Genomic DNA, 14,585 nt, shown 5'->3' on the forward strand with positions numbered 1-14,585 from the left:
GAGGTTGCAGTGAGCCAAGATCACCCCACTGTACTTCAGCCTGGGTAACAGTGAGACTCTGTCTCAAAAAAAAAAAAAAAAAAAAAAAGACATTATTCCTGCAATGTGAAGGCAAGAGTGGACTCAGGGAGACCATCCCGAGCAGTTTATATCTGAAGAATTCCTTACCCTTCCAGGTAAAATTCATCATATTTCTCTTGTAATTTCTGTTATTCCACTTACGTATTTTCAAATATATCTTCCTGTGCTAGACAGTAAACTCCTTGTAAGTACTGACATTGTCTTATTCTTCTCTAAATCACTGTTGTCCCTCACTTTGTTTGCATATAATCACTTAAAATATTTATTGAGTCAATGATTGGAATAGGACTTAAACCACTCTTGCAGTAAAAGCTCTGCCCTTGGAACTTTTTTGAAATTAAGATTATTTAGAGGCGTCAAAAGGAAAGGTGCCATAGTAGCTATACATGAATTTGAACTAAATACAAAATAGTATGTTAATTTTACAACTTTAGAGATTTGGGGAAAAATTACTGACTAGGTCATTAATGAGAATTTGAAATTCTACACTGACTCTTCCTGAAACCGTATGCAATATGAACCCAAAGCCACAGCTATTATTGGTGCTAATATTTTGTCCAGAAATTCCAGCCTGGTGTCTTGGGACTATAGTTGGCCTGAGACATATTTTGACTGATTTGCTGCATATGTAAATATTGTGCTGAATTAGTTGTTGGTGTTTAAAACTAAGGAGTTTTTGCATAAAGATCTGTTTTTCTCTTTTTCTTGAGAAGCAACAGACATACAATAAACAAAAATCTTGGCTGCATTGGATTTGCATTTCATCAAGGCAATATTCAGCCAGAGTTGAGGATGGCCACTGCCTTTGGAAGGGGCCTGTGATAGTTCTCACCTTTATTATAGTAGTCACCTTGCTCCACTCTTCTGAGCTACCTGCCTGGCTCCTGTAAGCATTTGTGTTTGTGACTCCCCTTACTGAGACATATATGTACACACTATTGTTATTTTAAATGAGAACTTTTTTTTGGCCAGGTGAGGCAGCTCATGTCTGTAATCTCAGCACTTTTGGAAGCTGAGGTGGGAGGATCACTTGAGGTCAGGAGTTTGAGACCAGCCTGGTAAACATGGTGAAATCACATCTCTACTAAAAATACAAAAATTACCTGGATGTGTTGGCACACGCCTGAAATCCCAGCTACTCTGGAGGCTGAGGCACAAGAATCACTTGAACCCCGGAGGAAGATGTCGCAGTGAGCTGAGATCACACCATTGCATTCCAGCCTGGGTGACAGAGCGAGACTCTGTCTCAAAAAATAAAATAGGTTGGGCACGGTGGCTTATGCCTGTAATCCCAGCACTTTGGGAGACCGAGGCGTGTGGATCACAAGGTCAGGAGTTCGAGACCAGCCTGGCCAATATGGTGAAACCCTGTCTCTACTAAAAATACAAAAATTAGTTGGGCATGGTGGTGCATGCCTGTAGTCCCATCTACTCAGGAGGCTGAGGCAGAAGAATTGCTTGAACCCGGGAGGCAGAGGTTGCAGTGAGCTGAGATCACACCACTGCACTCCAGCCTGGCGACAGAGCAAGACTTTGTCTCAAAATAAAATAAAATAAAAATAACTTTTTTTTTTTTTTTAAGAGGGTCTTGAATTATACAAATTTCTCTTTAGTTTTCTTGCTAAATGTGCTGGGCCATTCTTGCTTTCCTTGCAGCTTTCATCAACAAAAGCAGCAAGGTGGCCAGTCCAGATCCACCCAGATATGGGCTTGCCAGGGCAGGGTGAAATGCAGCTCCGATTTTTTGATGGATAAATTTTGAGGCTAGGGAAGGCCCTCCAAAGAGTAGCCAGAGGAGAGCTTTCCCACCAATTTGATCTATAGAAGGATACTCAGCATCTCTGCCCTCTTTACCTCCCAGTTACATGTCTGTTAAGATTTAGGGTAGTGAGATTAAGGGACAGAATAAATGTAAAACTATCTATAATTATATACCCCATCTGCCTTCCTATGTGTTTAAATCATCAAACACTTCTTGTTTTTCCCAAAGTGTTGCAGCCTTCTCTGAGCCACGCTGCTGTATCACTGCTGAACAAGGTGATTAGGTGTGTGATTGTAGATTGTAGGCATTTGAGGTAGTGCCTTTATTTGGATAGCGCCATTTAATCTATGATACTATTTTGTATGAAGCCACATGTTTGTTTATAGAGATGTATGGAGCAGTCCACAAAAGATACTCTGTGGCAAAGCTAATAAAGGCTGTTTCCACAGAGCTATCTGAAGGCATGTGGAAGCACAATAGTGACAAACAGAAACCACAATGGGTCAATGTTGAGAGAATCCTGGGATTGGGAGGTGCTTTTTAAAGGCCAGAAGGGAAAGAAAATCAGTTTGGAAGGATTTACTACACAGCAGGTCTTGGTGGATATATTCAGTTCTGGGAACACTTGGCAGTACCAGGGTGCAGTTCATTTACCAGTGTACAAATGATTGAACAGAAACGCATTCAGGAGTCTCGAGTAAATCATTTCCGTATCTCACCCGAGCTGGTAAACTGGCGATGGACTGTACAACAGCCCAGCTGTCCAGAGACAGTGGACAAACCCGGGAGTCCGTTTAGCATGAATGATCGACTCCGGGGAGGGAGGAGGGAGAGCGTTCAGCTGGGGGCTAGGGAAGGGGTCAAAGTCCAGGCTGCAGACAGGACAATAAGGCTATGCGTGGGACACAAAGCCGAACCAGAGCAGCAGCTGGCTGGCTCCCGGCGCGCCGCAGAATCAAGCTTCGATTTGAGAAGGGACCTGGCAGCAGAGCGTGCACAGGCTGCTTCCTTCTCCCAGAAAAGCCTGGAAGGGCGCACAGGCTGGTCGCCCTCGGGCGAGGGCAGCCGGCCGCAGGCATCCTTCCCCTTCTCCTCCCTGCCCAGCAGCGCCAGGCAGTGTCCCGCCGAGGGCAGGGCGGGGCGCAGGCTGGGGGAGGGCGAGGTGGGGCCCAGCCGCGCGGCCGCGGCTGACGCAGTGCGGGGCGAGGAGCCGGGAGAGCCCCGGCGGGCGTGGAGTCCCCAGGCCGGCCGCTGGGAGGCCGCGTCCCCACCGGAGGGGGCAGGGCGCACTCACCCGGCCTCCCCGAGGCCGCCGGCGGCCTGTTGGCTTCTCCACCGGCGCGGTCACCGTTCAAGCGCGCTCCGTCCCCGCCCCAGATCCTGGGGGGTGAGCGGGGGAGAAGGGGCGGGCGCCTGCGAGCCGTGAATCACCTCCTCCTCTTGCTGCCTCAGCACCGCCGCCACCTTTCCATTCAGTCGCCCAACATGGCTGGAGCGCGGCGGAGGTGAGCCGGCCGCCCGCAGACGCCCCAGCCTACTACGCCCGTGTCCCGCGGCCCCGGCGGCGCCTCAGCTCTGCTGTGCGGAGGCCCAACGGCCCTGTAGCCGCCCGCCGCCAGCATGTTGGGCGCCCCGGATGAGAGCTCCGTGCGGGTGGCTGTCAGGTGAGGACGGGCTGCCGGCGGCGGGCGGCGGGTTGAGGGCGCGGCAAGGACCTGGCTGTGGCCCGGGGCACCGGCTGCCGGGGTGGAGCGACCTGAGGGGCGTCCCGGCCGGGGTCTGCGGCTGAGGAAACTGAGGCAGTGGGTCCCCGCCGGCCTGGCACGCGCGGCCGGGTGCTGGCAGGGAGACTGCGCCGCCCTCACGCCGTCTGTGTTTGCAGGTGGCTGGCGGCTGCTCGGCGCCCGGTCCCTGGGGGGCGTCTTGACTTCTCCGGGGGAAAAGCCCTCGTCACTCTCCTCCGTCCCCTCGCCGGATCAGTCGCCTCAGGTCTGGCCGCCTTGGGCTATCGCCTGTCCGGGAGGAGCTGCCTCTGCGCGGGGCTGTGGTGTTCTTTTTTATTAGTTCTAGAATGTCTGTCATACGTGTCCATGCAGCTCCGGCCTTCCCAGGCAGGAGACAAAGCATCTGACTGTCAGCGCCGGCGACCACAGGGCCCGCCGCGCGCCCACTCGGGTTCTGATGTCTGTGCAAATGGGACACCTTTTTCAGCATCACGGGAATCTAGATATGCCCTGGCGTGTGGGTAGAAGAGACAGATCTGGCCTCTTGGGTGTTTGAATGGAAGTGGAATTTAAGGTAAAATCCACCGGGAAGAGGTCTACAGAAAGAAGAAAACTCTTTAGCCAGAGAAGGGTGAAAGGGGTGACTGTGTGAAACATACTGACGTTAGGCAGGGTGGATGCAATGTAATCGTAACGTTACACAGGCCAGGGTGTGAGTGGAAATACTAGGTACATCAAAATTATATTTCTGCCAATGACAGGCACGAGTATTCGATGTAATTTAGGCTGGTTTGATACTTATCAAGAAGGAAAGCTCTGATAGTTGCTCATGGAAAATTGCAACATCATCACACTGTGTGAAAAATTAATGAAGCATTCATTCTAGAGTAAGTGCGTGACTTTCACAGCTCTGAGAGTCTACTGTTAATTCTCTTCCTTTATTTATGCTTTAAGGATTATAAAAATAATGTACACTCCAAGAAATTAGAAATTATTAACAATCTCCCAGTCTTGTAGTCTTTCCAGAAAATTATTTTAAAAATTCTCCCCTCTAAGCATTTCTATAGTTACTATTTTAGTGACACATCTTGGGTTGGGCATAGTAATGGCTGTTTTGTATACTTTGTATCTTTAATTAACTTGAATAAAATGAGTTTTTAATTTTTTTTTTTTTTTTTCCACCCAGGGAGGTGACAGTTTTATGACTGGTTAGAATCACCTGTTAGAAGGCTTTTGAAGTTTTAATTAGGCCTTGGTTATTCTAGGGCTACTTATCCAATTGTTAGATTAGTCTGTTTCTCCTATTCACTGCTACTACCTCTCTTTTAGCCCTTTAATACCAGTTAATGACTTCACCGGGGTGGAGAAAGGGGAAGGAAAAAGACAAAAAACCCAATAAGGGGCAATTTTGTTAGGAGAGCTGATCAAGGTGAAGAAGGTGCATACAGTATTAGTGAAAACAATTTGTCTGTTTTTAGAAATTTGAGATTTTTATGTGTGAATTCTCTGGACTATCACAAGGCAGTTTGTTGACCATTCTGTTAAATCCGATGCTTCTTTGCCTGTAGAGACATGGATGACCCTAAACTGATGTTGACTGATAAATAACTTGTATTTTGTTTTGATGTGCATGTTAGGACTTTTTAGGTGAATGACTGTGGGTTTGATTTTTGGAGAAAGTCTTTATAAAAACTTAAATATAACTTAGTAAGCCACATTGCAAAGATTCAATTTGTTGAATTCAGGATTCCTTCTTCCTTTCCTTTCCCCTTTCCTTTCCCCTTTCCTTTCCCCTTTCCTTTCCTTTCCCTCTCCTCTTTCTTTTTTTGAGACAGGGTTTTGCTGTATCACACAGGCTAGAGTGTCATGGCGCCATCATAACTCACTGCAACCTCAACCTCTTGGGCTCAAGCAATCCTCTCATCTCAGCCTACTGAGTAGCTGGGATTACAGGCATGTGCCACCTTGCTTGGCTAATTTTTATACATTTTTATAGATATGGGGCTTCCCTATGTTGCCCAGGATGGTCTTGAACTCCTGGGCTCAAGCCGTCCCTCCCAAATTGCTGGGATTACAGGCATTAGCCACTGCACCTGGCTAAATCGGGGATTTCTTTCATTAAATATATTGTTCTCTGAACAGAGCTACCCTGTAAACTTACTTTATATAGGATAAAAATAGCTTATGCTCATATAGCACTTTAGTATTTATAAAGTGTTTGGACTTATATTGTTCCTTTATAACCATTATTTATTGAAGATATATCCTCATCTCTGTTATCCTGATTTCTGGGCTAAAAGTAGTGATAATAGTTTGACTTAAACTGTGTGCCAGGATTAGTGCTGTGTTAAGATGTTTTATCTCATGTAAAGTCTTGTTTATTCCTCATAACAATCTGTGACTTAGGTCCTGTTATTATTATGGCCATTTACAGATGACGCACAGAAAGATTAAGTAAACCATCCAAAGTTAAATCGGTAGCAAATGAGAGAGCCAGAGTTCCGACCCAGATAGCTTGACTCAATAGACCAAGTTCTTAACCATTAACCCTGCAGAGGTGAGAGGCAAGAACATCACTTTGCAAAGTTTCGCTTAGGTTTGGGTCAGTTGCCTGTTCTTGATTTTGTGTTAGTTCGGTTACAAATGAATGACTTTCACAGGTTATTCATATTTTGATATTGCCAGGAAAGATACAGCTAAGACAGGACCTGAACTTAACTAAAATATTTCCTCAAATTATTTAATCTTTCCAGCATCCTGTTACCCTGCCCTTCAGTTTGTGACAGCTTTCCTCAGCAGAATAAATAAATCAATACAAAATTGTATGTCTATACACAAAATCAACAAAAACATTTGACCTGCTTTTTTCCTTTAAGGAATAATATAATTGTGGAAATGCATCCTAGAGGTGCTTATGTTTTGTTAGAGGCTTATCAGTATGTTAAAGCTGATGACTCTATTGTAGGTTTCTCAAGATAAGTGAATGGGTTATATAAAGCTTTGGGAGAAAGATGTTAAACAGAAAGTTTCTCATTTAGGGAGAACAATTTTTACTCAGTTTCCAAAAATACCTTTTGGCAGTATATTTGAGATGTTCTGTGGTGTTTCTTTCATTGAGATAGATATGGATTTGGATAATAGCCCTTGCTATCCAACCCCATGTGGCTATTAAGTGCTTGAATTATGATTAATGCTACTGAGAAACTAAATTTTAAATTTTATTTAATTTAAATGAGTTAAAATTTAAATTTAAAAATTGGTCCTTCATCTAGTTATTAGAAACTTTTGAGTATGTTTCGAACAACTTGGATCTACTTTTTCAACAGTAAAGTTTTGAAATCGAAATAGTGGTACAAGTATTTCTGATGAAAATTTAGTGTACATATTGACTAGAACTGTAAGTGTAATATATATACATTGGCTTTCAAAGACTCACTCCGAAGAAACGAATGTAAATATTTCAATTTTTATATTGACTATATGTTGAAATGATAACACTTTGCTTACATTGAGTTAAGTAAAATATAATTAAAATTAGTTTTCACATTATATGTGTCTATTGGATACTACTGTACTATAACTTAAAAATGTGAGGAATACATTTAGAATAAAACTTTTCACAGACATCCCATCATGGACTAATCACATCCTTAGATTAAGAAAATACCAAAATATTGGGTGTCTGGTTTTAGAGTGGATATGCATGTACGCACAGAAGTATATGTGTATATATATGTGAGATGTAAGATGTGATTCAACAGCAACACTTCTTTTCCTCAGAGTGCATGGGTGTAGGAAGTTATGGATTTTAGACTCAATAATCAGGTAGCTGATTTCCTAGGAAATGTGGTAAGTTGAATGGATGGCTTAGATAGATGTCGCCAACAAAAATGAACAATAAAGTACAAGGTAGAATCTATTCTTATTATCTAAGTATATTGAATTGAATCGAATAGTTAACTCAAAATGATAAAGTTAAACATTTCACATTCCAGATCTAATACATTGTGAGATGATGTGTCTCTTTCTCTTCCATATCTCTGCTGACACAATAACTTTGAAATGTTTTTCCTTTTCAATAACTTTAGCTTGCAATATATGTCAAGAGTTTAGTGAAAATGGGAGATACAGAAAGCACCTTTGTGTTTTTGTGTTATTCACTGTATGTAGAAACTAAAATTTCCTTTCCTGGCTTTATCAGAGAACTGTACCTATCCTTGGCAGTGAGTTTGTATTAGTGTGTAATGTGGTCTAATTTGTGTTTCAGTTTGCTGGGTTTTCAACTTACCAAAGCACTCTAAGGAGTGGCGTTGCTCAGCAGGCTTAGGGGCTATTTGGACATTCAGAAGCTCAGTTTTAGGTCTGTCACTAGCACTTATTTGCAATGTGACCTCACTATACTTTTCTTTTCCCCAATGCTTGTTTGTCAACCTAAAGATATTAAGAGTTGTAAGAACTTTTCATGTGCAGTCTGTTAAATATGATTTTAGTTGTTGTTAGTCAAACTGCAGGCACTAACAATGCCTCTATATTAACAGGAAGGAACTATTTTAATATTTCAAGCTTGACTTTCCTAATAATATAATTTCTTTAGATATCCTTATTACAGAAGAAGAAACATGTAGGCTGTAATGGTCTCTTTGTCCCATTCTGGTTATAATACAAATGAACAATATTTTATTTGCTCTACATTAAAATCCTATGAGAGAGCCTGGGCAGCTATTATTATCTCTGTTTTATAGAGGAGAAAAATGTGTCTCAAGGTTTATTCGCCACTAAGTAACAGAATTGGAACTCAGACTCAGGTTTCTGATATCTATTGCTGTGCTCTGAAACACATTTCCAAATGTTTTTAAAACATTTTACTTATTATTTTTAATGTAATAAGGATCTTTTAAGTTGAAACTCAAATATACATGTGAGGTAAATTATTCGAAACAGTTTAATGTTAAAAAAATATGGGAGCAAATGAGTAAGACCTCTGAGAAACATTTATTTTATGGAAATAGATGGTTATTTGGTGTTTGGTTATTTATTCCTTTCATCCTTAATGCAACAAATCTTTAAGTGCCTATTACATGCCAGACACTTTCCCACCACAACAAACATGACATATGTTGTCCTTGCTTTCATGGAGCTTAGATCTAGCAGTACAATGCTTTTTAAACACATGAAATATGTGGGAATGAACACACAACAGAATCAATAGCACATACCAGAAATGAAAGATAATTGTTAGATTTGAGTTTTTGTTTCTCTCTTTATTTTTCTCAATGACATTTTTTAGTTCATACATTTCTCACAGACAATGATTTAAAAAAAAATTGTGCCCCACTTCCAAACATATTTCATACAAAATTCCCATGCATTAGGAGGATATTACTTATATCATGCCCTACTTATATGTCTTTGCGTTTGGATGAGGAAATAATGGAAATGAAAGAGTAGACTGAAAAGCCAGCATATAATGCAAGTAGAAAGTCAATGAAATAATTTCATTTACAAAATGTGAGTTGATAGTCGTTTTTCAGATATGGTTTATTAAGTGGTGGACCTGTTTGTTATTTGGGACTCAATGGAACTTCAGGTTTCATGTCTAATTATTACTACCCCTTGAGCTCTTGCCATCTTACCTGCTAATTGGTTAATATTTTGATGCATAATTATGGGGTAGTGAGTGATGCACTAGAAATTCCAGTTTGGTGAAACCATGAAAGCAGAAATTATCTTAGCAGTTAATACTGTAATATGCCCAATCTTCCGATTCTCATCTCTTTCTCCTTAAATAAATTGACTTGGAATATGCATTATTGTAAGTGTTTTTCCCCAAGACATGCTCAAAGATGAGTCTTGGACTTATAAATAATTGCTTTCTGTCAAAGTCACGTGTGGTCTGACATAATCTGAGTTTCAGATTAGGAAGAAAAACATATCAATAAAAATGTATGGCAGATAATAGTATTTGTTTACTGTATATCATTAGGACAATTTTATTCAAAATAAAACAAAGTTGTTTGTTGTTATTTTCACTGCTTCTCTTTGGAAAGGGGATTTGTGGATTCAAATTGGTTTCCCAATGGATTAACTATTTAATCTTCTCAGAGTGTTAAAATAGTTTTCCTGTAGCCCAGGCATTATGTGAAGCAAATGACAGCCAAGCCAAAGGGACAGTTTTCATGATACCATACAATTATTATAAGATCTTTATGAAGGTTTCAGAATAATTTTTGAGATTATCTTGTTCTATTTTTTTTTTTGAAATTATTAAAAATTTTTAAACCTGGCATTGTGGTGTGTACCTGTAGCCCCTGCCACTTGGGAGGCTGAGGTGGTAAGATTGCTTGGGGCTAGAAATTCAAGGCTGCAGTGTGCTATGATCACTCCTGTCAATAACCACGGCACTCCAGCCTGGGTAACAGTGAAACCCTGTCTGAAAAAAAAAAAAAAAAGAAAAATATTATATAGTAAACTCTTATAATTATTGACAAAATAGGTCTTAAAGTTAAAAGAGATCTTGAAGGGACTAATTGGTTGAGGCCCCTTTTTCGAGATAGTTGAGATGTTAGAGGCCCAGAAATGTTAAAAGGAATTGATTGAGGTCACATGACTAGTAGCTCAAGTCTTCTTGATTAGTGCTGTGGATTTTCTAGGACTTCATATTTTGCTAACATACATCCAAGAAAGAATTTTTATTTTAAAATAACCTACAATTTTAATCCCTTAAGCATTCCTTTAATTTTAGTTTGACATTTAGATAAGGTCGCTCACTGTCAACCCCTTATTTTGACTTTAGAAGCACCTCAGTAGTAGGAACTTGATCAGTGATTCTAACAAAGATCTCTCAGAAGTAAAGGGAGAGGAACCCCAGGGGTAGAAACCCAGGTCTAAATTTTGAGGTTTCTGGTATATTAAAATATAAATAAATGCCAGAACTGAGTTATAAAAAAAATAGACTTTTTAACATTTGCATGTAGCATATTAATGCTTTCACAACAACCACAGAAATACAATTCGTATGTGGTCTAACTTGAAAATAATTTTAGCCATGTAAATAGAAGTTCCTTTGTGAATTCTAGGCCTGGGACGTGTGGCTTCCCTCCCACTTTGGTTCTTAATACTTTACTCCAACAGACTAAAGGATTATGGCACATTGCAGTAATAACAACCTCACTAAAGGGAAGGTGGCTGGAGTGTGGGATGGGGGTGGGGTGGAGTGAGGCATATTTTTTGGGATCTGGAATGGAAGATGGAGGCAGAAATCTGAGCAGTTTAAAAAGACCTCCTTTTGAGTGTTACTTCACTAATTAGGTGGTTCTTAACTAGACCCATTTCAGAAGGAAATACGGAATACATTTTGATTGTAATGGAGGTCTGTCACCCCAAAAGCATCCTAAATCCCACATCTACACAAAGCTTTTCTAGACTGGTGTCATGCAGAAAAATTTCTGCCATTTGGGGTCTTAGACCTGCCATATATGATTCTTCTCTCTCTCTCTCTGAAATTCCAATAGGAAATGGCTTGAAGTGTTCAAAACCTCAAAGAATATTTAAGCACTATTACAATAGAACATTTGAAGGACATTGGATTATTGACTTGAGACAAGTAGATATCTGAGTGCTCAGATTGTAATAAAGGTCATTCAGGATTTAACCCCCTGGTCAGTCTACTTGGGCACATCCATCTGCTTCTTCAGTAAGAGGAAAGAACCAAGAAAAATGTTCAAACTTAGTTGTGGAATGGTGGGGATCATGGACCCACCCAGAGGCTAAAAAAATCAAGGACAGCTCAAGGTTTATTCCCCATATTTTGGGTATCTTAGTGTGTAGTAAGATGTTAGCTTTTGAGATTAGATTTGAATTATTCTCAACTTTGAAGAGTTGTGTCTGTCACATAGGCCTGATAAGATCATAGATCTCTCAATATGATGAAGGAATTACATTTTTTTCAGAATAGATATCCTCATTATTTGATACAACTACTAAGTCAGCTAGGAGTTGTTCTAAATAAGTCTTTATCTTTCAGCAAATGGGAACAAGAGACCTTGGAGAGTCAAGCTGTAGTTTATTATGATGTGGCATATTGATCACATGGTACTAATGAGGCACAGGGCATATCTAGCCTCAATTGTATTCCTTCTTATTTACTTTTTTGGATCAAAATTCATTCATATAATACATAATTAATGAGTGTTCATTGTGTTCTGGAATCACGTAAGCTGGAAGCATTAAAGTAATTGAATGCAATGTGCTATAATAGAATGAGCATTGCATGGTTAGAAAACTGTTTTGGTTTAGACTCTTACCCCTGATAAAGTTGGTTTTCCCTTGGTAATTCTCCCCTACCCCAGTGGATTTGGGAAAGGATCAAGAGACAACCGTGTGAAAGCACTTGAAAAAATGGCTTTTATACAAACATAGGTAGTAATATTATTAGATAAAGTTGGTAAAACCAACTGTTATGGTTTGAATGTGTCCCTCCAAAAAATCATGTGTCGGAAACTTAATCCCCTATGCAACAATGTTGGGAAGTGAAGCCTAAGAAGAAGTGATTAGTTCATGAGGGCTCTGCCCTCATTAATGGATTAATGTCATTATTGAGGGAGTAGTTTCATTTTCTTGAGAGTTGCTTTGTTATGAAAGAGTTTAGTCCCCTGTTGCTCTCTCCTGCATGCTCTCTTTCCTTCTGCCTTCTGCCTTAGGATGAGGCAGCAAGAAAGACCTTGCCAGATGCAGGCCTCTTGACCTTGGAGTTCCCAGCCTCCAGAACTGTAAGAAATACATCTCTGTTCATTTTAAATAACCCAGTCTATGGTATTTTGTTATAGTACCACAAAATGGACTAGGACACCAATGATGGGTATGTTCGTTATATTCCAAACTCTAGCAATTGGATTATTCTCTGATGTATAACCTGTAACTTGAATTTGCGACGTGCTTCTAAGGTATCTGTATCTGGTATCTGTTCTTTTGCTTTTTGAGTATCTCTTACTTATACCACTATAAGTGATATAACAGTATATATATAAATACTTCCAAGATCCTTATTCTATCTAGTCTCCCCATTTTCTTTTTGCTTTCAATATGTAAATCACATGCCATACTGCTCTACTCTATCAAATTCATCCTTTTATATTTTATTAGAATTCACTCTTTTTATTCTTTCTTTTTCCACAAAGCCTTTTTTTTTTTTTTTTTTTTTTTTGAGACGGAGTCTCGCTCTGTCTCCCAGGCTGGAGTGCAGTGGCCGGATCTCAGCTCACTGCAAGCTCCGCCTCCCGGGTTCACGCCATTCTCCCGCCTCAGCCTCCGGAGTAGCTGGGACTACAGGCGCCCGCCACCTCGCCCGGCTAGTTTTTTGTATTTTTAGTAGAGACGGGGTTTCACCATGTTAGCCAGGATGGTCTCGATCTTCTGACCTCGTGATCCGCCCGTCTCGGCCTCCCAAAGTGCTGGGATTACAGGCTTGAGCCACCGCGCCCGGCCACACAAAGCCTTTTAATTAGTATAGTTCTTAGTGTTTGTAAAGTTACTAGCATATACTTTGTGAGATTAACAGTAGTTTTGAGTTATACTTGTTACTAGTTGCTTAACCTAATGTAAGAGAATGGTAACTCAAGTGGATAGTAAAAATATGAATTTTCCTTCTGAATTAGGTTGCACCAGATTTTTGGAAATATTGCTAATGCTTTCCTTTTACGTCCTTTCATCAACCTTGGCAAGACGTTATTACATTAGGCTGTGGATTAAAGAGCGCTGTAACGGATAAACTGAGTACAAGTAGCAGAAATAATAATATAAAAATTTTAATTATACATTGACTTTTTTGATAAATTTTTTTTTTCTGGGACCTGGAGCTAATGGGGCAATGTGCCTGCAATACTCATTAATAGAACTTGTATAAAGACTTGCCTGAAGGCATTTTAGAAGAACACTGATATTTAGAACCAGAAAGTATATCTTGTAAGCCTGTCTAATGATCTCAAAATCAGTTTATAATTCCATAAGAAAGTTATTTTTATTCAATTTTTTCCCATTATTGAAATAGATTAATCACATTAGAAAAATTATCAGGAAAGATGAGAACAATCAATCATAATTCCCTAATATAATTACTACTAGCATTTTGCTATATTTCTTTTTAGTCTGTTTTTATATATGTACCTACAGTTTTTTGAAATCGTTGTAATCAGTGTGTTGATACTCTTTAGTAGCTTGATATTTACCCCTCTAGCACATAGCATAAGAATTTGTCCATCTTGGTCCTAGTGTGGTGGCTCACACCTATAATCCCGGCACTTTGGGAGGCCGAGGTGGGCAGATCACCTGAGGTCAGGAGTTCAAGACCAGCCTGGCCAACATGGTGAAACCCTATCTCTACTGAAAATACAAAAATTAGCTGAGCATAGCAGCAGGCACCTGTAATCCCAGCTACTTCGGAGGCTGGGGGAAGAGAATCACTTGAACCTGGGAGGCTGAGGTTGCAGTGAGCTGAGATCATACCACTGTACTCCAGCCTGCATGACAGAGTGAGACTCTGTTTAAAAAAAAAAAATAGAATTTGTCTATCTTTATATTAAGGAATGGCATTTTGAGTAACATGCTAAATATTATACACTATCTGCTTTATTTCAGTAACTCAGTACAATATGCATTAAATTCAGTATATCAAACAGTGATTTAATTGACATGACTTTATTGTTTAATAAGGGCATTAATTTCATTTTTTTTTTTTTTTTTTTTTTTTTTTTTGAGACGGAGTCTCGCCCTGTAGCCCAGGCTGGAGTGCAGTGGCCAGATCTCAGCTCACTGCAAGCTCCGCCTCCCGGGTTTAGGCCATTCTCCCGCCTCAGCCTCCGGAGTAGCTGGGACTACAGGCGCCCGCCACCTCGCCCGGCTAGTTTTTTGTATTTTTAGTAGAGACGGGGTTTCACCGTGTTAGCCAGGATGGTCTCGATCTCCTGACCTCGTGATCCGCCCGTCTCGGCCTCCCAAAGTGCTGGGATTACAGGCTTGAGCCA

General features: G+C 40.5%; 1 protein-coding gene across 6 annotated transcripts in view; it reads left to right on the top strand.

Moving 5' to 3' along the window:
- The first annotated feature begins 3,194 nt into the window (after positions 1–3,194).
- KIF21A (kinesin family member 21A) overlaps positions 3,195–14,585 on the top strand; it is a 163,591-nt gene continuing 152,200 nt past the window's right edge. For all 6 annotated transcript variants that reach the window (XM_030939744.1, XM_030939746.1, XM_030939747.1 and 3 more), the window contains exon 1: positions 3,195–3,507. In XM_030939744.1, coding sequence (XP_030795604.1) covers positions 3,464–3,507 — 44 coding nt within the window. In that variant the 5' untranslated portion in view covers positions 3,195–3,463. The remainder of the gene's footprint in view (positions 3,508–14,585) is intronic.

The sequence above is a fragment of the Rhinopithecus roxellana genome, chromosome 10 (assembly GCF_007565055.1).
Source record: "Rhinopithecus roxellana isolate Shanxi Qingling chromosome 10, ASM756505v1, whole genome shotgun sequence".
Taxonomy (NCBI): domain Eukaryota; kingdom Metazoa; phylum Chordata; class Mammalia; order Primates; family Cercopithecidae; genus Rhinopithecus; species Rhinopithecus roxellana.